Here is a 23,355-nt window from a genome sequence, read left to right as displayed (position 1 = left end):
ATAGATGTTTGACATGTCATCTGTATAATCTTTTGGTTTATAAATTTGAGCATATAATTATTGCCTAATTTGAATTTCTTTGCAATTCAAATTATTTTTACTGTAATTGCATTTCAACGTTTTGTGATTTGTGGCCAATTATGACATACTGACTATAACTGAGTTTGTCTTGTGTGTATAAATATTTTTTTAATATATAATAATGAAGTATATAATATGCAATGCTAGTCGATATATCCTTTATCATTCTTAAAGCACGTGCCGGAGATTTACTGTTAATCACAGAAACATATGACAGTCGCGTTCGATTAATGGTGCAGCCCTTTGATGAAGGCACACATAAGATTTGATTTTAAGGGTCAGATATGGTCAAAGTTACAATTGTTGAATTTGAACATCACGTACCAGGGTAGCACTGCAGCTACACTCAGAGCACTGGAGAATGTTGAAGTGAGTCATGTCTCAACAGTAATGGTGCTCCAACATTAATGAGAACTAGATACCACAGCTTACAAACTAAATATCGAAAAGGAAATTTGTCTTGGTAAATTGACTCACACCCTCATCTAAATTGTGCAGTGCCTTTTTACTTCTGTTTCCTTTTAAAGTGAGAGTGATTCAGGTGGAGGTCTGTGTCCCTGGGCCTGACAGGGTGATGGGAGAGACTGTTGGCTCCACAGGGGCCTCCTCAATGGGGGAGGCTCACAGCCTTCTGGAGACCTATCTCCCTAGCGCATGGCAGTAGAGGCATGGCTCTCCAACTGATGTGTCTTGTCCTTTCCTGCTTTGCTGAGACATCTCCCTCTAGATCTCTCTGTCTCTTTCAGAGCAATGCTCTGAGGATCATGGGATGCTTGTTTTTTTCCAGAGGTTGCCATATGCGAATCGACCCATTCCTGATCATTAAGGCAGAAAGTTCTCGTGTGGGTGTATGCATCTCTCTCTCTTTGGTTCACCTCATCATGTGCAGATTTTCTTTTCTCGCCTTTTCATCCCCCCATCTTCTATTTCCATCGTCTCTCCTGTCTTTTTCTCCTCTTTCCCCAGTGAGTAGGTAGTTGTCGTAAGACTCTAACAGATCAGTGGAAAGGGAAGAGTTTGCTCAGCAGATGGAGTGCAGCTGAGGCAGTTTCCTGTGCCCTGGTGTATTGTGTTGAGCTATGTTATCTTGAATAAGCAGTCCTGTGTCAGAGCTTTTTCAATGACCAGCAGTTGCTGCATTTAACCCCAGAGTAATACGAAATGTGCTGGTCTTCATTTTTTTTTTTTTTACACAACTATTGGTACTGTGAAACAAAATGCAGTATGGGTTCAGGTCCTTTCGTGTTAATTAACAGATAGAAGCATTCGAGGGAACAGATGAGATGTTGTTACGTTCTGCTTTGCTACAGTGGGCCACCTGCCCACTCGCCCGAGCATGAAGATGCTCCTGTTTGGCAAACTACTTCACATTATCTGAGATCATTATCCATTTCATCCCAAGCTCTGTGAGCCTTGAAAAGCATCTCTGTGGAGTGCTGTTTTGGCTCGTGTATATGAGGTGAGATTAAACGACAGGCCCTGGTTCCCCATTGCATAAGCTCCTGCTGGACTGCATGTGATGTAAATCCCCTAGAAAACAGTCCCTGAAGCCACTGTGTTTTCACATTAGAGCTCGAGTTCATTTAGATGGTTTGTATGAAGGAATAATGGTCATTTTAAATGCATATTTAAAAATGTTTATTGGTATATCATTCTGTCTGTGTAATATTTATTTTTAAAATGATGTAACATTCTGATTGTTTAAAATCTATGACTTTAAGAGAACAGAAAACACATAGCCTAATGAAGCTGAGCTCTAGATAACTCAACTTGTAGTTTGGTCAGCAAGAAGACTTTAGAATCTTTGTCAGTTTAGAATCTCTTAGAAAAAAAAAAAACATAAGGGGCATCATGGGCGTCTTCCTGCTGTGTGCATCTACAAATCATACCGCTCCGTGTCAAAAGCTTTGTAACTGAGCCATCACTAATCTAGATCTACTGTCCTGGATTTATGAAGTTACTTTGTCATTCAACCAAAGAAAAGCGCTGAGAGAGACCTGAGAGCATGCCAGAAAATGCCAGAATAAATCATGTGTTAAAATTAATTAGCAAAGCCTTTCTGAGCACCAAAATGACAAGACATTAAATATGTATTATTTATTAAATGTCAGCACTTACAGAAAAGGGGGTCTAGTAATGTTAATTAGCCAGACGTTCGGTCAAAAAGGACTATTTTAAATGGAAAGTGAAAGCTAAATCCAGGCACGAGTGCAATACCCCCCCCCCCTTTCTAAATTGACTTTAGGTGGAAATGAAGAGGCTAATTACAGCTGCTCTGAAATTCAAAGCTAATTTGTGGGCCAATATGACGGACTAACTGACAACTGCTATGAAGTGGCTTGTTGGAATGGCCACCAGGGATCTGAGTGGGAGCAGCATGTGTGTGAGTGTGGATAATCACACACACACACACACTTGTTCACTGATGCACTCTTAACCAGCTCAGTGGCGTAAGTGGCTGAGGAGAGACACTGGCCTGTGTTTTATTGTGAATGTGATCGAAAGCTCTTAGACTGTTTGTGAGAGAGAGAGGCAGTTTGAGGTCACTTCTGTGATCTGGTAAAGTGGAAGTGAGGAAAGCCGTTATCCACTCCGAGAGCCGCCCCGCTGCTGACTACATGCAAAGAGACAGAGGAAAAAAAGAGAGGAAGAAAACAAGTAGAACAGCCGTGACTGTAGTTGTAACTTCGTACGAGTCCTTTCTGCTGCTCGGGAGAGAGATGGCAAGAGTGAAAGAGAGGAAAGAGGGGTAATTATCTTCAGAAATGAGGCTCGGCGAACGATTCACACTGCTGGGCCCGTTGATCCGGTCGCCACGGCAACGCCGACCCACTCATTTGTTTTGCAGATGAGTAATTACATCCAATTAGACTACAGAGAGAGTGAAAAAAGAGAAACAAATGGAAGAAGGGGTCTTTTGTTTCGCACTGATAGCTGGAATATTAATAATTGGGCTGAAGATACGATCAACAGTGATACTGTAACTAGGAGCTAATCTGAAGTCTTCAGCAGTTCACACCGGAGAGCCTCACCTCCACACACACACACACACACACACTCTCCCACACTCGCTCGTTCTCCTGTTTGCCATGGAATTTGCTGTCAGATGTTGACATCATTATGGGATTTCAATGCCCCGTCAGGCCTCAGCCTCTTTGCTGTACTGTCCATCAAGTGTAATATAGTGGTCAGGACTGGGGACCAGAAGATTGCTGGTTCAATCGAGCCATTCAGTGAGCACTTAACCCCAGGTTACCTCAATAAAGTCATGGTGACATTCTATTCATTTTAATTATTTTTTCTTCAAAATACATTTCTCTGCAGTAAGAAAATTTGCAATATTAATTAAAACCAAAATTGTTAATTTATCTAAAGACCATTTTTTTTTCTCCTTTTTAAAACTGTAATGCACATTTGTGGCTCATGCAGTGGTATTACTGTTCTCATTAACCCATATGCCCAGACTGCTGTAACAAGAGATTTGCTGCCAGCTGAAGCTCTGGTGATGTGCTGGAATATTGTGTTATTGATGAAGCGCTACAGCAGATGTCCATACAACTAAAACAGCATTCGACTGGTGTTCATTAGCAGACCACTAATTTGCACACATATTTTGCCACTCGGACTAAACACAATTCTGCCGCAGACATCCACATCGCCGCAACCCCCCAAGGAAATGCTCGCTGTCTGTTGAACATGCTGCGAGAGAATGTGTTGTTTTAGAAAGATCAGAGGAAAGCTATTATTTCTCTAACTTTGATGTCAGAGCAAAGTCGTCCGAACCCTTCTCTGTTTCTCACCTTTGCTCAAGTGAAAGTAAATCACTTGTATTCTCTGAAAAAGAAATGAGCAGAAGAAGATAATCAGGCAGCGGCTCACTCCCAGATGGCTGCTTCTGCTGTCTTGCCATCCAACTGGAGAGCTTTCAGCCTCATTTTATTCATATCCTTTTACACTGATGGCACTATCATTAGAGGCAATCTACCTGAACAATAAAGGTAATTTTCCCTGCCTTTATTAGATAAGACATTCCCGACTAAGCGCCTTGTGCAGCTGAGGGCTAATTGTCCGTGTCAGCATAAACAAAGCAGCTGTGTACATCCATTGTGTGTGTGAATGTCAGCTTTGTGTACTGCCTCTCCCAGTATCCTGTAATCGGCAGAATTAGGCAGATGGAACAGGAAGCCGCCATTGTGGTGTCCTGGCAATCTGTGACTCGTGGAATGTGTGCGGCATGGTTCCACGAAGACATCATGGGGGGGAAGGGTTTGTTGCACATTCGCCAACCCACACCCTGCACAGCTATTTAACAAATGGAGGAGTCTATGTAGAGGTCGACTCTTGTTTGTTGTTAAAGATCTAATTAGAGTGTGCAGAAGAGGCTACGGAAGCTTGACTAATTAGCAGGGAGCAGAAAACACACTTTAAAATTGAAGGACGACTGGCGATTAGAATGCATGTAGAAAAAATGGATTACGAAAAGAAAAGCGTGTCTCTGGCCTTTGTTTTGCTGTTGTGGTCTTTTTTTGTAGTTGAGATCGAGCGTGAAAAGTTGGTTTAGTCATGAGTAACAGGGCATGGTGGAGAGAAAAAGATCCAAAAGACTCTGAACAGAAATGTCTATTTTTTACTAAAGTGCCAGGAAGCCTAGCAGTAACCTGAGACAACCCCAGTGTGTCCCACACAGAACTCTGTAGGAAACACCGCAGAATTCTGCAGAATTTGATTTGTGGGTGCTCAAAACATTGAACACATCATTCACCAGCTTTATTTAAAGGAATAGTTCATACAAAATAAAAAATATTCTGTCATCGTTTACTCACCATTGTGTTGTTTCAAACCTGTATGACAGTGGTTCCCAACCTTTTTCAACTCGCGGCCCACATCACCAAACACATATGTTTGCGCGGCCCACTGCAAAAATTTTTTACTGACCCCGCTATTGTTGGGTTAATAACTTAGTACTCAGAAGCTAGATTGTTAATTGTAATTATTGAATGAAATAGGGCTGTGTGATATGGACGAAAAAAAAAAACTATCGCGATTTCTTTGATCAATTTTGCGATTGTGACACACCCCGATATGCTTTTACAGTCCTAAATGCATTCAGGATTTGAAACATATTTCCAAAAGAAAACTAATTAGAGCTTTATCAAAAAGTTGTAACGTCTCTAGAACAGACATAAGTCAAAATTATCAGTATAGTAAAGATGTAACAAAATTTATAGACTTTATGACAAAGAAAAAAAAAATCCCATGTCCAGGGACTTTTTTTTTCTTTTTTTTGCCATGTATTGTTCAAAGAGCTCATTATTTGTAGCGTTTGTATACAGTATGTGTATGTGGTCAGCAGCGAGAGCGCATAAATATAACGCGAAAGCACATTAAAATAATGCACGAGCGCGAATCTCTCTGCTCACACTCAGATTTCCTTTGCTCTGTAACAAAACCAGACGTGCTTGCTCAGATACACTCTGCTCTGCGCGGAGAGAGTGTGCGCACTTAAAACTTGTCTACTCTCACTTAAACTGCGTCCTGTGCACTCACAGCTCTCTCTATGCTCATGTGTTAGATATTAATTATTTTCGCACGTTGATGCACGTCCATTTATTTTCGGTCAGGGGCGCGGAAAATGGTGCTACAAAGCAATTTAGAAATCGTGCACGCTCAAATCGTTACTTTATGGCGATTTCGATCAATCACACCGCCCCTATAATTGACTGGAAATTAACAGAAAATAACTATGGCTGGTACTGCTCATGCAAAACGGGAAAAGATCCAGGCAGAGCTCGGCAGCGGGTTGACAGTCAGCGGAGCAAACAGTCAGGAGGGAACATGCTGAAAGCCATTTATGCATGTTTGAATTTGTTGTTCTGTAGCATATGCAGCAAAAATATCTAAGATAAATTGGTGGTTTATTCTTAAACCAATCAGCGAGCTCGAATAGTGGAAGCATAGTAACAGTTTAATATTAGTTTTCTTTTTATTTAATTATATATATGAAATCATGTTATTATGTTATGACTTAGACATTTTTACATATGTTAAAAATATTATTTATTTTAATAGTAATTGGCGGCCCACCAGCAATACCACCGTGTAATTTGTACTGTTCTGGGTTCAGTCTAGAGTTTTTGTGTGTTCTCAGGCTACGTTTACATTAATCTGGATACATTTGAAAACAGCGTTTTCTTTTTAAAACGCTCTTCCGTCCACATTAGAGTTTTCAAGCGTTTTCCAAAAGTGTCTTATCCACACAGAAACATCAGAAAACGTTAAATTAGTTTTCTGTGCATGCATAAAGCCTCAAAAAAATCTCCCTGCATATGATACACACGGAACAGACATGAAACGTTTTCATCCAGTTTTTCTGAAAGGAAATGTTATTTTATTTACGAAAAGAATTAACCATTCACTGATGCGCCCAAGTTGCGCACACTCACAATTTTATGTCTGATCTATAACGCAACTGCCCTCATGTTTTGCCACAGATAGCAATCGCTTTCATCTTTGCACATGAAGAGTGTACGAAGTAACACATCTGTAGCAATAGTATGACATAACATAGCACATAATGTGCACAATACCAGTATAAACACAGTTATCTATTGGTATGTCTCATGACTACACTTGCTTCATCATTTTTAAAAGATTCAATTTTCACAGTCCACACAACTCAAAAACGGCATTTTCAGATTTATCCACTTTGGAGAGCTTTTTCAAAAAGCTCAGTTTCCCTTGATAAAAAGGCTGTCTCAGTGTGGACGGAAAGTCAAAGCACAGAGAAAAAGATGCGTTTTCAAATGAAAACGTATTAGTGTGGACATGCAATCAGTTTTTTCCCTCCTGTGCTGCTGTTCTAATAAGAGCTGATTACTGGCACCTGATACTCGTTTGCTGATGACCAACTTACTCTTCCAGAGAGGAAAGCAGCTATAAAACCATCAAGAAAGCACAGCTGAGAGAGAGGGGAAAGGAGAAAGATTGTGACATCTCCCTCTCCCCACCTGGACCTTCTCTGCAGCCCTAGACAAGTGTTGTTGTTTTTGGTATTTGCTAGTTGATGCTTAATGCCACTGTGCTAGAGTTTCAGTTAGTGTACTGTTACTTTGCACCCACCTAGATTGTTAAACTTAAATCAATATTACTGATGCTTTTATAGTCCTTCATTCAATATTGGTTAAATTGTCTACTTTGTCATTTGTAGGGAGGAGGGTGACATTTTTCTTTTGTTAACTCTTTTTCCTGTTTTTGGTTAAGTTAGGTAGTTAAGGAAGTATTATTGTTGTTTTTGTTATTTATTTTCCCTGTGTTAGGTAAGTAAGATTTAAAATTTAGTAAGATATGGTTTTGTTTATTATTTTAGCTATGCCCCCTCTTAAAAACCTTTTTGCTTTGTTTCTGTTATTCATATATGTAATGAATGAAATTATAGTGGATCCTTTAGTGGTTGGCAGTGATCTTTAGGGCTGGGACTGGGATGTGAGACTCCATGTGGAATTCCTTTCATTTTGTTACGTATTCCTCAATTTCCCTAGACTAATTATAACGCAGGAACTTAACAATATACATCTGCATATGTTTAAATGCATATATCTATTTTTGTACAGAGTGTGTTCATGGAATCATACACGTGAAGCTTGAGTTTAGACCGATGTAATTGGAATCATTACAGCAGTACATTTGTGTGACTCCTCAAGTCACGTATTACAGTAAGTAGGCGGGGTTGGAGTTGTGCCATTCCTCAAGCACTTGAACATAATTTGACAGGCAGGCGTTTTGCCCACAAACCGTGGACTGTGAGGGAAAGTTGTGAAGCTGATGACAGAGAAACTATTTATATTGCTTCAGATTACTCTTGGCATCTGTTTATGGGCTTAATCAGCACTGGGATGCTCGGCACAGCTCCAGGATGCTCCTGCAGGTCCCAGACCTCAATGAAAAGCAAACGTGCGGCAAGAAGACACAAGATGAAAAACCAGTGTGGTGGATTTTGACTTTCTTTGATTAGATTATCTTGGTGTTTCTGAAAGGCCAATGAAGACTTTTAATGCCCTCTGTATAGACCCCTTTTGCGCGGACGTCACAGGTACGTCACGGCGCTAGCTGGAGGCAAAACAAACGGAAAACTGGAGGTGGCTAATACAAACCAACACAGGGTCGGCTACTCAAGGAGCTTAAAATGTCGTCTTGTTGTGTTGTTGGTTGCCAGAATCGACGGAGAACATTTCATATACATTGTTGTGATTAATTGTGACCGGAATTTAAGAGCATGGTAAGAAAGAATAAATACAGAAAGTTTATAATTAATTTGCAGTCTTCAGAATTTTTATTTCTAGAAAATATTTACATATTAATAATAATTTTACTGTAATGTCACTCTTTATTTAATCTAAGGATTTATACGCCCTCAGTTTCTCTTTACTTTACAAGCTCGGTTCCTCTATCAGGTAAGTGTAGATGTCAGGCCACTCAATCGGAGGTAATCCTGTCAGATCGTCCATCCAATGAGTGATTGTGTACGGGTCGACCAATCTGGTTCCGTCCGTTAAAGTTGACTTTTTTAAATAATTATCGTGGTCCCGGACAGTGAATGACCTTAAATATTCAAAAAAACCAGATATATTCCGATTTTCTCCAGCCACTGTTAAAAAAACAAGCTAAGAAAACTCGCTAGCTACCGTTGTTCAAGTGTTGAGGGGAATCTTTCTGCCTCCAGCTAAGCCCCGCCCACACAAATACGTCACCTTGTTTACCAACTGTAAAAGGGTCTATATCAAACCTTCACGTAGGATAGAAAATACCAGCTATATATTTCAGCGTTGCTGGAGCCATCAAATGACGTCCTCCAAGGCGTACATAATCCGCCTTTCAAATGAAAAGTGTGTTTGTGTTATGTTAACATCCTTTTTTGATGTTATTGGCCAATGGATCACTGTATTTGTCATATCTAACCTGTTTACTAATAGGTTTCTCTGTGATAGTTTGGTTTAGTGGGAAGCATGTTGTGTAACTACTAACAAAGTGAGTATGAGTGTGTGTACATGGGCATCATTCAGCCTCATGTTGTCTATTGTCATGAATACCTCACTACTACTACTTTGTGTATCATATAAAAAACCTCTCTTCTCAATGATGGATTCCCCCCACTCTGCATATTTCTCAGGGTTCCCCGATTACGGCTTTTATTCTGGGCCCAGTGACCAGCGCGGCGCTCCCTGCTCCTTTGCAGACTATGCCACCCTGGGGCCCCATACAGGTCAGATGCTGCAAAGCGAGCACGTCACCTCTACCTGCAACTCACCCTCCCAGCACCACCCAAGCCCGGACCACTTTAAGAACTCAGGTGTGTATGGCATATTTTGTCCTAGAAATGTGTTGCTTCTAACACCCTATTATTCTGATGTATTGGGAAATACATCTTCATTTTTTCTCATTCCAAATGTACATGAGTATCCCAGCATGTGGGTACATTGTGACTACCTGACAGATATTAATACAGGTCCAAACTCATACAACATTTGTATGTGAAGTGTAATTTAGGGTACTGATGATACAAATTTGCAGGACCAAGATCACCAACTTGAACTTTGGAACAGCCAAATTCACCTGAGCTTTTGTTTCCTGTCTCCTTGATTGCATATGTACAAATGGAAGTCATTGGATGCATTTTAATGTGACTGGCTGTTTAGAAATCAGATTTAAAATGAACCCTCTAGTCATGGAGGGACTAATCTGTGGAGCAACTGTCTCGTCCCAATGAAAGAGGCAGGGAAGTCGAGCATTGTGTCAGGATCTTTGAGATTCGGCTCCTTTTGATAGCCAAATGGTATTTCTGTAGTCCTCTTACTTTACACCAGCGATCACATAGATCTGGGTTTGGACTCGAGCCTATCCTGTGCCCATTCTGAGCCTGCAAACTTTGGATTCACAGTACAAAGGCTAAATATAAATCCATTCATGAGTGTACATACATAATTAAAAAAAAATATTCTTTGAAATGTCACATTGTGGAAGTGAATGTGTTGGGAACTCCATTTCTGTTGACTTCAAGATCTATGAAGTACATTTAGACTAAAAATTGGAGATACTTGACTTGTGATTTGCTACGTCTTATATTTTTGCTTTTACAAGCCAAAAAAAAAAAAAAACATATCCTTTAGTTTTATTTTTTATGTTGACATTGGAAACAAAAACTCATCTTCTACTTAGCTGCTGCATTAGGACCTTAATATTATTTTCAGTGTGTGTTTCGGGCATTTTGAGAGAGATCTTTTAAATACAGGCGAGCTACCTGATATGAAGGTCCATCGAAATGTCTCTTGTATGCTTGTTGCTGTGGCAACTTGCACACAGTCGATGCGTTGTGGGGTTCTCAGGGGTCAATACTAATGCCATTGGTATATAGCTTTGTGTTAGAATATATTTACATTTCTATGGCTGTCCCTGGTCAGCAAAAACACTTTGTTATCCTGCAAAGGATGCGCAGGGTGACATCGATTAAAACCCCAGTGCTGGGACCCGGAGCGGGACAGATGAGTCACAGAAACACACTGCGTAATCACAGCCCGTTGGGTTTAATTAGCATGGGTGCTGCTAAGCTACCAGTCAAAGCCAATAAATGTAAGTCGTGTTTAGCTATTAAAGCTAATAGCAGTAACAGTTTAGCCCCAGGGTTTAATTTAGAACATAAATCCTATTCCTGGCAAAGCGAAAGAAAGCACAGCACTCACCAGCAATTATATGGAATAAAGATTACAGTACACACATAAAACTGGGACTAAATATAATAAAAAAAAATGTATTTCTATGTATACTTGCATATATACTTTATGATCTTATATATTAGCATTTTATACTGTTATTACATTATTTAATTGCAACAAAAAAAAAAAAAAAAAAAAATCTAGCATGACTCTACTGGTCCCATGGAGGTCTATCTAATCTACTGGTCTATCTAGTCCCATTTTTGTTTTCAGTAAACTTATTGAATCAAAGCATCATATTGGTTCCTCTAAATAATCAATTATTTTGGATGACAACTATTGTGTGAGAATTATGACAGAATTTTAAACTTTATCTACTTGACATGAATATGAATTTTTTTGTAGTCAGACCATCTTTGATAGTAAAATTATGGGGGTTTATAAGGGGGTTTTAGTAAATAAGACAAACTAAGTCTAGTTTAAAGATCAATATAGTGTGACATAATTACCTCACTCTGTATGTAATACACATTCTCTCCTCCATCTGGTTTATAGCTGTAGTGACTGCAGTCAGTGATGTTGGAGGTTGCTCCAGCTGTATTCCTTCTCTGTGAGCAGTCACAAAGGAAGCTCAATCTTTACATGCGTGTTCACGCTCAGCTCACAGTGTACTCAGCACAGCAGGAAAAGCCTGCATTTCTTCCTAACCTGACCTTCGATCAGACCTGCTTAATGCAAGGCGCAGCATGTGGTTGGGTGCATTATTTTGCATGGATGTTGGGGGCTGGTGGGGGGTAATCTATATGCTGTCCACATGTGAAGGCCGTTCATATAGGACAATTTTGTATTTCAAAACAGAAAGAGCGTAACTGGTATCTTAAAAAAAACAGCACTCGTGGCTAAACAGCTTATGCTTATTCTTGTAGTTTGCATAGTCCAATTAAAAAACAGCACAGACGTGCTAGAACGTGTCCTATTTGAATGGCAGATGAGAATGTTATTTCACTTTTTAACACATTCACTTGCATGTTTTTTTAATGTATTTACTAATGAATATTATACAGAACAGTAATAGGCAAGTGACATGTCATGCATTACTGCTTAAAAGTTTGGGGTCAGCAATATTTTTTTTGTGTGTGTGTTTTGAAAGAAGTCTCTTATGCTCACCAATGTTGCTTTTATTTGATCAAAAAATACAGTAGAAACAAGGTTGTGAAATACTATTACAATTGAAAATAACTCTTCTATTCGATTTTATTTTTTAGATGTAATTTATTCCTTTGAAGCAATGCTGAATTTTGGGCAGTCAATCTCACATGATTCTTTAAAAATCATTCTAATAAGCTGATTTGCTGCTCAACAAGCAACAGTTGTGCTGCTTAATATTTTTGTGGATACTGATTTTTGATCAATGGAATGTTGAAAAGAACAGCATTTATTAGAAACTTTTTGTAACATTTCTGTCCTTTTGATCAATTTCATTTGTTATATAATAAAAAAATGTTATTTATCTAAATTATATTAATAAATAAATCTTACTGTCCCAAAATTTTGAACAGTAGTGCACATATTCTATCCAATTTAACACTCTTTGGTAGATGCAGTCTCTCTGCCGTTTTAGGTGCCTTGTTAGTTACTGAAATATGATTTATCAGAAATCTGTTGTTTGTCTTGTACAGGTGCTAATCCTCCCCGGAATGGAGGTTTCCCCGTTGCTAACAGTCCTGGACCCGTGGCAGACTTGTATGGCCCCAGCAGTCAGGACTCAGCTGTGGGAAATTACATCAGTGCTGCCAGCCCCCAGCCGGGCTCGGGGTTCAATCACAGTATCGCAGTGAGTAGAACTCTCTTACACTCCCTCAGTCACGCTGATGTGGCCAACAGATTCCAAAGTACAGAGAAAGTTCTCACTTTGTGTCTTTTGTCCATCATACTTTTTAATTATATTCAACCTCCAGCTGAGAAATCAGAGTCTGATTGGCTGTTCCTCCATTGTGACTCACTTTTTATGGCAAGGGCTTGATTGTCAGCCCAGCAATTTAGCAGAGTTGGAAAAAACTAGTTGTAAAAAAAAAAAATACATCAGAGGACTTAATTCCATTCTACATGTTCAAAAATACCCCAATGAATCATGAGTCTCCTTTAGACTGACACATATTGTCTTGCTGATGTTTTGCTTGGGGAATAAAAGCATCACAAACAGTTTAGAGGAAGCAAAAAGCTGCCATGGTTAGAAATGAGCAAATTGTCAAAATAAGATGTCCCTGTTACTAGCAGATGCACTTGACATGTCTCTAAACAAAAGCCCCTGCGTTGCTTTAATTGGCTTTTGTCAGGGAGCGCACAGATTCTGTCTGCAGATGTCACGGACGTCAGGTTGTGGCTCGGTGTCGGCACAGATCTCAATTGAAGAAGAAAGCATTTATAATGAGGCGCCAAAGTAAAATTTAATTATTCACCCCGTTCTCACAAATCAGTTTCTTAACCAAATGAAGCGCACATTTTGATTTATGCAAGGGTTTGCAGCAGATTTCTATTGTTTTATTGCTTGTGGGTGGTCTGCTTAGAGGCCTGTTTTCATCTGTTATATATGAAAGGTAAAGCATGTTAGAGATAAAGTGCTGGTAGACGAGTGGTTCATGGAACAGCTGAAGAATCTGTCCTCATTTACTTATCGTCATGCTTTTCCAAAACCTTGAAAATGTTCTTTGATGGAAACTTCTGTAAAAGCTCCATAATAGTGGTCCATATGTTTGGTATATTCAAAGTCTTCTGAAATCATACAATGGTTCTGTTGCAGTTGGGTTTGAGGAACAGAAATTAAATTAAATTAACTGTTTTCATTGTTTCTCGCATGTCTCATAACCAGAATGTGCCATGGTTAAATTTCAAAAAGATTCTTATTCTTATTTTTGGCTGAACTATTTGTAAACTTCTGAGCTATTAACGAGGATGAGTCATTTATGATCTCCCGTCACAACAGGAGCGATGTTGCCTAGTGGATAAAGATCTTAGCTGGTAATGGAAAGGTTTGATTCTACACAGGCCGAGCCATCAACTATCACCAATAGGCCCTTGAGCAAGACATTTGCTTTAGAGATTGCTTCTGTAGTTTGTCACTTTTTGAATGAAAATGAAATGGCTAAACTGGTGAAGAACTGCTCATAAACAGCTGTTTATTGTGTATATAAAGACAATTGACTGATAGCAGGAATATTAACTGCTGGTTAGAGCAGAAACTTCCCACTGCATGAATTCAGAACTTTATCCCTCAGCATTAGTCTGTTTCTGAGTGAGTGCTGTTTTGTGCTACGTGATTAATTCCAAATTTAGAGTGTGTTCGTTCAGCTGGACTGATAGATGTGTGTGTGTGTGTGTGTAGTTCTTGAAGTCTCCATGCAGAACATTAACACAAGAAATGACGCAGAACTAAAATGCTCATCTTCATTTATTTTTCTGACACGTATCACCAGTTTACCACCTCCCGAACCCCCCCACCACCACCACCTCCCCAAACGTATAATATCAACACACATCCACGACAAAAAGTTTAATTACCCGCAATTCTTAAAATGTGGAAACCTTGCAGAAAAGCCTATATAAACTTAGTCTTTCCTTCCTGCCCTCTAAAGTGTGAGACTGACTTTGATTTATTCGTATGGATTAGAAAGATCCGCTCCTGCCATGCACACAATAGTCTGATGACAGGCCCGATAAGAGGCTGTGTTTCTCAGAAAGGCTTGTTGACAGGTTGCCGTTTTGCCCTCTAAATCAGCCGTGTGGGTTTGTAAGTTCACAAACGTAGTCTGACAATGGGCAGGATTTATTTATTCGAGACTGATCAGCTCAATGGAAGAAGAATCAGGACAAATAGTTTTCTACTTGTATATTCTTTATGCTTGGAGTTTTCCTGGGTACTCTGATGTGGATTGTAGCAGCTTTGTTTAGCAGAATAAATGAAATGGCACTTTTAGAACAGAAGAGTGCAAGGAATGAGGGGTTTCAGGTTTTTGTATAACATCACACAGTAGTGTGTGAATTCATGCCAGCATTGCTAAACTCACAACTTCAGCACTCATTCATCCCTATATAAAAGCTTTACTACCACTGAACATCACTGTGGCTACCAAGCACTTCTCACTGTTGTACTCCTCTAGCACCAACAGAACCTTTTCCCTTTAGACCAGAGTTTTCCCAGAAGTCTCTGTTTTGTAAATATGGGCCCTGGAAGAGGTTAAATGAGTTTATTTTACTTTGCTACAGTACTGTGGGTAATTCTAATGGTGACAACAAGCATGTCACTTCTGCAGGCTTTGTCATACTCTGGGAGATAAAGTGTCACTCTTTTCATAGCTTTTGCCGGCTCGGAGACACTTGCATGTTATTTCTCCTGCTCTTTTTTTAGCAAAAATTCACTCATCACTAAATAAAAATTTAGTGAAGACCTGATTATTTCTGGAGCCTTATCACAAGTCCATTGTTTCTGAAAGTCTGTGCTGCTTCTGCTATATTTCACACTTAAAACAATAATTTGGTATTCCTCGTATCATTGTCCTCTTTTATGCTAAGAAATAACTCACCTGGCAGTTCTCTCTTAAGTGCTTCGACTGCTGCCAGCATTGAAGGGTTAGTTCACCCAAAAATGAAAATTATGTAATGATTCACCCTCATTTTGTTTCAAATAGGGCTGCAACTAACGATTATTTTGATAATCGATTAATCTGTCGATTATTTTTACGATTAATCGATTAATCGGTTTATGTACTTATATTTTAGTTTTTTCCATTTTTTCCCCCAAGTAAATTATTAATAAAGGGTCTTTATCATTCAGCATAGATTTTTAAGAGATTTTAACCATTTTGCATTGTCATATCCTCATCAAAAATATACCTGGAGTTGTTTTATTATGTTAGTAATCCTTTGTCGAACTCTTCTGCAATCAAAACACTGACCCATACTTTGAGAACATATTTTCACGAAGTATAAGGATAAAACAGAATAAAATTGCAGTGCATTGTATTTTATTATTTACTGGGAAAAAGCTTTATAGCTTATGTTGTGAAATTGTAAACAATCCTTCGAAAAAAAGTGCCAATGGCATGAAACCTGAATGGAAGTAAAATCCATCAGAAGGTTGTCCAGAAAAAAAAAATGGGACACACACAAAAAACCTGCTGTGTGAAAAAGAGCAGTGAATACTTAGAAAAGAAGAGCATTTTAAATATACTCAAACATTTACCTCTCTCATTCAGTCATAATTAGGCTGCAAGTCTGAATTATGAACTGGTAAACGACAAACTGATCACATAACATGTTTGTAAAGCTTTAAATGTTAACTGTTAAAAAGCAATGTTATCAGCTTTTACGACTAAACATTTGCAAACAACCTTGTACTGGAGAATCTGCACAAATAAAATTCTTAGGGGCCGTTCACATATCGCACCTAAAAACGCGTGGAAAACGCTAGTCGCGCCGCTTTCTCCTTCTTTCCAAAGCGCTCGGGCAGAAGCGCCCCTGAGGCGTCTGCCTTTGCTAAGCAACCATGACGTGCTCTCTCCATGACGTGCCCTCTCCATGAAGTCCCGGAAATTTCAGCAAAGGATAAATGGATGCGGTGTGGACGCGCCTGGAAAAACGGGCGCATCGCACCGCGTGCGTGTCGCGACCGCGTCGCTTCCATTATGAGAGTGCATACTGCGCGCCTACATAGGAAATAACGAACTTGAGCACGCAAAAGAAACGACATGTGAACGGCCCCTTAAACAGTTCAGTAGTGCAGAGTTTACAGGTTACTCTTCATTTTGAAGGCTCAAAGTAAAGTACTCCCACTTCCCGCTGAATGCTGCAGAGACGCTGTTCGGGAAGCACGTGACATAAAACGAGGCCAGCTATTGGCTATTCGCTACTTCACCTGCTGTACTGGCTGAGTAAAACCTCTGGTGGCTCATTACTGCCACACTTTGGTCACCGCAGATTTGAAATATGCACGAAATGAGCCGCTTATGGCAAATAAAATTTATTTAGCGACGAATCGATTACTAAATTAGTTGACAACTATTTTAATAATCGATTTTAATCGATTAAATCGATTCGTTGTTTCAGCTCTAGTTTCAAACATGTAAGACCTCCGTTAATCTTCGGAACAAAGTTTAAGATATTTTAGATTATCTAAGAGCTTTCTGTTCCTCCATTGAAAATCTATGTACGGTATACTGTCCATGTCCTAGGGTTGGATGATTACCGTATTTTTCGGACTATAAGTCGCACCTGAGTATAAGTCGCATCAGTCCAAAAATACGTCATGATGAGGGAAAAAAAACATATGTCGCATTTATTTAGATCCAAGAGAAAACATTACCGTCTACAGTCACGAGAGGGCGCTCTGTGTCTTCAGTGCAGACTACAGGAGCACTGAGCAGCATAGATCGCCCTCTGGCGGCTGGAGACGGTAATGTTTTCTATTGGTTCATTTCTCTTGGGTCATTTCTCTTGGTTCATGTCAAATTAATTTTGATAAATAAGTTGAACCTGACTATAAGTCGCAGGACCAGCCAAACTATGAAAAAAAGTGTGACTTATAGTCCGGAAAATACGGTAATCAAAAAATAAATTAAAAACCGAAATTCATAACCTCTAACCGACGTCATTTTCCCATGTCGGTTATTTCGTTTTCTTTTATCCTGTTAACACTTCCTCCTTAAAAGCATACTACCGTGTGTGTAGCCACATGACTCTTCCCCGTCCAGTCAGTGGAATAAGAGCAAAACACGGAGTTGAACGCCGGTTAAACACATACTGATGGCGCGTGAGCGGTGAGACTTGTCTTCACTAAACTTTGTCAGTTGTATTTGTTTTATGGTTTGGACATTCAAGCGATTAGATAAACGGATGTGTATTATTATATCGAGCTACCATGTTCGCGCAGCTGCATTGTGGCACGAACACTCATATAAACAGTAGCTATGAAGATCGCACGCACAGAGGAACACAAAAACTAGTTGTCAGTGCTGTCCTGTGATTTATCACTAAAGTAGCTTAGAATCTCAAAACTTATTATAGCATGTTTGTGTGCAGCGCACATGAAGCACAAGCGCATGCATAGAGAGCAGCGGTCGGTGGTCACACTGTTCTGTGTATTTTAACTGTAGAAAAGGTTGTTCCGAGTCTAAACTACGATACAGAAAACTACATCACTATATCCTCATAAACGCAGCTGTTTTTGTTTCACGTGAACATAAACAGATGAGAAAGAAAACACACATGTACAGTATTTTTGCTTAAAGAGACAACAGCCTAATAAATGCGCTGCCTGTCATTAATGTTAATCAAAGAACAAAAGAAAATCATTCACTGATCTCGACTGAATATATTTAATAACTTTACATGATTAATCTTTATTTTATTTATAAAGAGAAAACTATGCAGTGTTTTTAAACTTTTAATTACAGTTTCTGTACCTGAAATTTAGTTTAGTTGTATTTATTTATGATATTGCTTATTGATTTGTTTGTTCCTTTCTTATTACTGAACTATCTTATTACTTGTCTTTAACACTTTAATATTAGAAATTTATATTAATCTAGTTGTTTTTGCTATGGTATTTTTTTTTTTAATCACAAGCAAAATTCCTCTTGCAGTGTTTTGTAGGCTGCTGATTTTTGCTCACGTTATTCAGCTGCAACAGAATGCTTTGTAAAAATGTTTAACATCTAAATGTTTGACTTTTTTTTTATATTGGACTTTTTATCTTATTGGAATCGAAACTAAGAATCGATAAAATTCAAATGATACCCAACACTAGTAAGAAATGTTACGGACATAGATAAAATAACTGCTGATAGTCAATCATATTTACAGTACAAACCTTGTCAGTGAACTATGAGGGCAAAAAAATAAAATAAAAAAATAATCGTTCATTAATCGTAATCAAGGTAAAATGCTCTATGAATCGAGGTTTTGATTTTTTATAATTGTCCAGCCCTACATCTTCGAAGTAGTCCATGTGACATCAGAGGGTCAGTTAGAATTTGTTGAAGCATTGAAAATACATTGTGGTCCAAAAATAATAAAAAATTACGACTTTATTCAGTATGGTCTTCTCTTCCGAGTCTGTTGTGAGTGCGACTGCTGTGGACTGTTGACGACGCTGCTGACGTGTTATCTTTGTTATTGGGCATGCCAGAAAACACGTCAGCAGCGTCATACATTGCATTACACCAAATATTGTTCTTTTTAGCAACGTCATATGACCCATTTACGAAACCTGCCAGGGACAAACCAGCATCCAAAACATCTGCTGCTGCCCAACTAGCCATGCTTTTTCCTGAGCAGGTCTGCTCTCAATGACAGTCAGAGAGCAGATTCATTGCCACTTTTATCACTATCATTTGTGAATAAATGTTCTCTTAAAGTGGAGTTCTTGATTCTGTACATGAGAAGAATGAATTTCAGACTGTTCATAAAAGAGAAATATGTAAATTATTCTGTCTGAATCAGTCAGTGTGTTAGAATCACTACTTTCATACAGCTTCAATGATTCTGCTCAACATCTTTCACATGATATGCTTTCAGGGTCCTTTGATTGCTACAGCATTTACAAACGGATACCACTGAAAGCTAACCGGAGCGGTGGCACCATCTCATTGGAGGTATGCATGCTTTTCTCTCTTTCTGATTATTGTTAATTTTGTCAATGAAAAGTATGACAAAATGTTGTTGACGAGCTTTTCCCCATGACTAAGACAAGTCGACAATAATGTCAATAAACGATATCTGTGACTATATCAACATGCAATATTGAGGGAAAATCGTAAATTTTTAAATAGTAAAATTTAAGACTAAATTAAACATGGCTGACAAAATTAACTTTAATTCTGATTCACTCAAAACCTTTTTTTGATGTAGCCATGCTATTCAATTCACAATCTTAACAATAATCATTGAAACGAAACTGTTTAGCAAGATGTTTTTTAGTTTTTTCCCGTTCTTCAATGTGACACACATCTGTTTTGATTCACCAGAGTTCATCGGGAAGCCCTGGTAAAATGGCCCAAGTCTCTAATTGGTTTGTGTACAGTTGATGTCATAAAGACTTCAAGCACTACAGTTTGTGGTTGGTGAATGGACAAGGCGGGGTGGAACCAAACATAGACAACAAGAAAAATACGATCATCTCGGAAAATCTGCTGTAACTAATCCCTCCTTCCTGTCACTGCAGGACTCCTCCCCACACGCTTTTATCTTTCTGTATGCTTTTTAAATTACTCTGGCTTTTAGAAAATGTATACAGATGAGGGAATTATTTTTGGCACAGTTCTTTTGTTTTTCCCCTCAATTTTGGTGCCAACTTTTTTTTTTTTGCACATATGGGGAGACACCATGCCATTCATCTGTTGGAGGAAAAAAAAAAAAAAAAGAGAAAAACTGAATCTTAGTAGCTGTTTTTAATTGTGAAGTCTCATTGTTGATCATAATGACCTATTTTTGGGCAATACAGAGGGAGAGGACTCCAATATTTTTATGGTCCTTTTTTATATATATCTATCTATGTGGTGGTGTTGTTATTTAGAAGAAAATGTATACTGTAATTTTTCAATGAAAACATGATTTCAAATATAAGAGAAAAACATGTAAATATACTTCACTGCATATAATCAGTTCAGGCATATTTTTCTGATAGTGCTTCAAAAGAAAATCAGGGTGAAATTCAAGTAATTGACAGTGTGACGGTGAAAAAAAAAACACGACATTGATTTCTTAAATTATTGTATACAGATGAGCGGAATCATTTTACAGGTGTAATACCAGCATACTCACGCACATGATAACAAGCGGAAACTTTCGTCGTTCACCGTGGAGTTTCAAAAACACCACAACCGTCAAAAGCACACTGTGTGTAGTGATCAACGAAAGGACTTTTCCTGTGTTCTGCACATTCTGACACTTTTATACTCCTAAAAAAAAAAGAAACCTACTATGTTGTCTGTTGTTGTTGTCTAATAGAGGACGTTCCTCTTGATTTTGGAACATGTTGACTGTACGTGAACGAAGCAGTTTATTTCTTTTTTGGCTGAAGGTGGCAAACATTTTTCACGTGTCAATTATTTCAATCATACCTCAGTCCTGTGAGATTGAATTTATTCAGAGCGGATCAAGTGTATGGAGGAAGCTTTGCACTGTGTACAAAAAGAAGCACCGTTTTCTCTTTGCACATGCTAGCTGTCACGAGTGACCTTACAGAGATTTGATGTATGAAAAATTGTTCAGTGAATGTTGCTTTTATTTTTCTGCCGCTGGCATCCAGAACGCAGGTCGAGAAGAAGCCAAACGAAAAGCAATCTATTACTGGTGCGCTCAAGATTTCATTTCAAGGACATAGCGAACCTTTTATCTGAAATATTGACGTATTTTAATATACAGCCAGTTGAAGACACTGAAAAAAAAATTGTTGACAAACACGGAGCTGCTGATTTCTTTCAAGTTGAAAAGCGGTTTTGGGTCAAACGCATATATATATATAAAATGCAGATTTTTAATGTTAAATGAATCTGATATGTATATTCTGCTGTAAATGTCTTTTTTCCTGCTGCAGATGTAAACTGTTTTGTTGGATGACTTCTGTTTATTTGCTGTAGTCTGGTGGCCGGAGGCAAAAGCACTTAATGTCGGAGCCTTGAAAAGATTTACAGATCCAGACACATAATATTTAAACAATTGAAAGGAATGGAGCAAAGGAAGAAAGCTATTGTAAATGTTCAAATGTAAAAGAAAAATGTAAAAACATTAAAAATGAAACCAAAATGTTTGTTCACTGATTTGGTTCAGGTTACTTTTGTGGTTGTTGGCGTTAATGTCTCATTTTCTAGATTCTTTTTTTCCTTTTCGCCTTATCTTCATGTGTCATTTAACAATGTTTTGAATGAACTGTGAGATCAGCATCATCTTGGAGTATTTCGCTGAACTACACAAACACCTGCAATTAATAAGTATTAATAATAAGCCACTCAAGGCTTGTCAGCTAAAGTAAATGCACTACACCCTATATATAAATGATATAACCCCTGACATGTAAACAGATTGTGATCTCCATGAGTATGGTCAGTGATGTGCATATTAGCTGGGGAATGTATTTAGAGTCATAGCTGGTACTATTTGATGGATTTTCACATGGCTGGAACCAAGGAGGTGTATATTACCTGAAGAGCATGGTCTGTCAGCGTTCCCGTTCATCTTTAAGGTCCTCAGCTGGCACCGGATCCCTGACAATGCTGATGGCATCACAAGATCTCTGCTAGCGACTATAGTGAGCTGTGACGGGAAAGACAACAGAGATTAGGAAAAGGAAAAGAAATACTATGGAAGTCAATGGGAACCACCAACTGTTTGATTACCAGTTCTCTTATGTTCAATATCATAAAGCAACTCATACAGGCTTCGAACAAGATGAGGGTGAGTAGATGATAACAGAACTTTCATTTTTGGGTGAACTATCCCTTTAAGTGGGTTACATAATTTATAAAGGCCTCTGGAAAAAAAGAAAAACATTATTCAATAGTGTTTGTACCATGCAAGTAACACGCACTACCAAAAATAAGTTTGGGGTCCGTAAGATTTTTATTTGCTGGTCAAAGCTGAATTCATTTGATAAAAAATGGGAGTGGAAACGGTAATATTGGGGTATATTATTTCAATTTTAAATAATTAGTTTTTACTGCAAAATAATTTTTTTCCTGTGATGTTTAGGTTGAATTTCAGCATCATCCAGTCTTCAGTCACACGATCCTTCAGAAATCATTCTAATATACTGATTTGGTGCTCAAAAAACATTTCTTATTATTATCAGCATTGAAAACAGTTGTGCTGCTTGATACTTTTGTGGAAACCATGCGTTTCAGACCAGGAACTATATTTGCCCACATTTGTCCCATCATGTCTCACTCTTAAATGGGTCTGTCCATCTCAACTCACAGAGTGACCCCTTGTCTCTGTCATGACCGCATTCTCCTTGTCTCAACAATATCTCCGTCTCTGTGCCACATCTACCAGCAGGTCTTCCATCTACTAAAGACAGGATGTCACATAGCTGAAAAATAGACTAAAAACACTTCCCTGATGCCTGGATCTATCAAGGTTTCCAGACAGGCTGCAGATATTCAGCCTTATTTCCTGATATAAACATGACGCGGTTTTCAGGTCACTCAGATAGCCTGTTTAGAATGTTTTGTAAAGTCCAAGTCATTGTAGACGTACAGTTTGAAAATTGTAAGAGCAACATATGATTTGACTTGTCATTTTTATTATTAAATATTATCAATCAATATGACAGAATGGCTTGTCTATATATATATCCATCCATCAATGGAAAAATGGCGTAACGCATTAAGAAAAATGTACAACACATCAATTTAGCATTTCATGTAACTAAAGGAATCAAATAGCAAGAAATTATATTGTAACATCACTAAAGCCTTGTGATTCAACAAAGTCTTCTTTATGACCATCACTCAACCCGAACAGCACTGATTCAGACATGTGTAACAATGGCACTTACACAGGCCTCCTATTACTG

The 23,355-nt window shown here is 38.5% G+C and overlaps 1 protein-coding gene across 2 annotated transcripts in view; it reads left to right on the top strand.

Annotated features, from left to right (window-relative positions):
- Nucleotides 1–21,601, top strand: part of LOC128020972 (RNA-binding protein Musashi homolog 2) — a 154,282-nt gene extending 132,681 nt beyond the window's left edge. For both annotated transcript variants that reach the window (XM_052607816.1, XM_052607818.1), the window contains exons 12-15: nt 9,248–9,427; nt 12,467–12,621; nt 19,359–19,435; nt 19,808–21,601. In XM_052607816.1, coding sequence (XP_052463776.1) covers nt 9,248–9,427; nt 12,467–12,621; nt 19,359–19,400 — 377 coding nt within the window. In that variant the 3' untranslated portion in view covers nt 19,401–19,435; nt 19,808–21,601. The remainder of the gene's footprint in view (nt 1–9,247; nt 9,428–12,466; nt 12,622–19,358; nt 19,436–19,807) is intronic.
- Nucleotides 21,602–23,355: the final 1,754 nt, after the last annotated feature.

This window comes from Carassius gibelio, chromosome A10 (genome assembly GCF_023724105.1).
Source record: "Carassius gibelio isolate Cgi1373 ecotype wild population from Czech Republic chromosome A10, carGib1.2-hapl.c, whole genome shotgun sequence".
Lineage (NCBI taxonomy): Eukaryota > Metazoa > Chordata > Actinopteri > Cypriniformes > Cyprinidae > Carassius > Carassius gibelio.
Note: the sequence above shows the minus strand (reverse complement) of the source record. Positions and strands in the feature narration are given on the sequence as shown.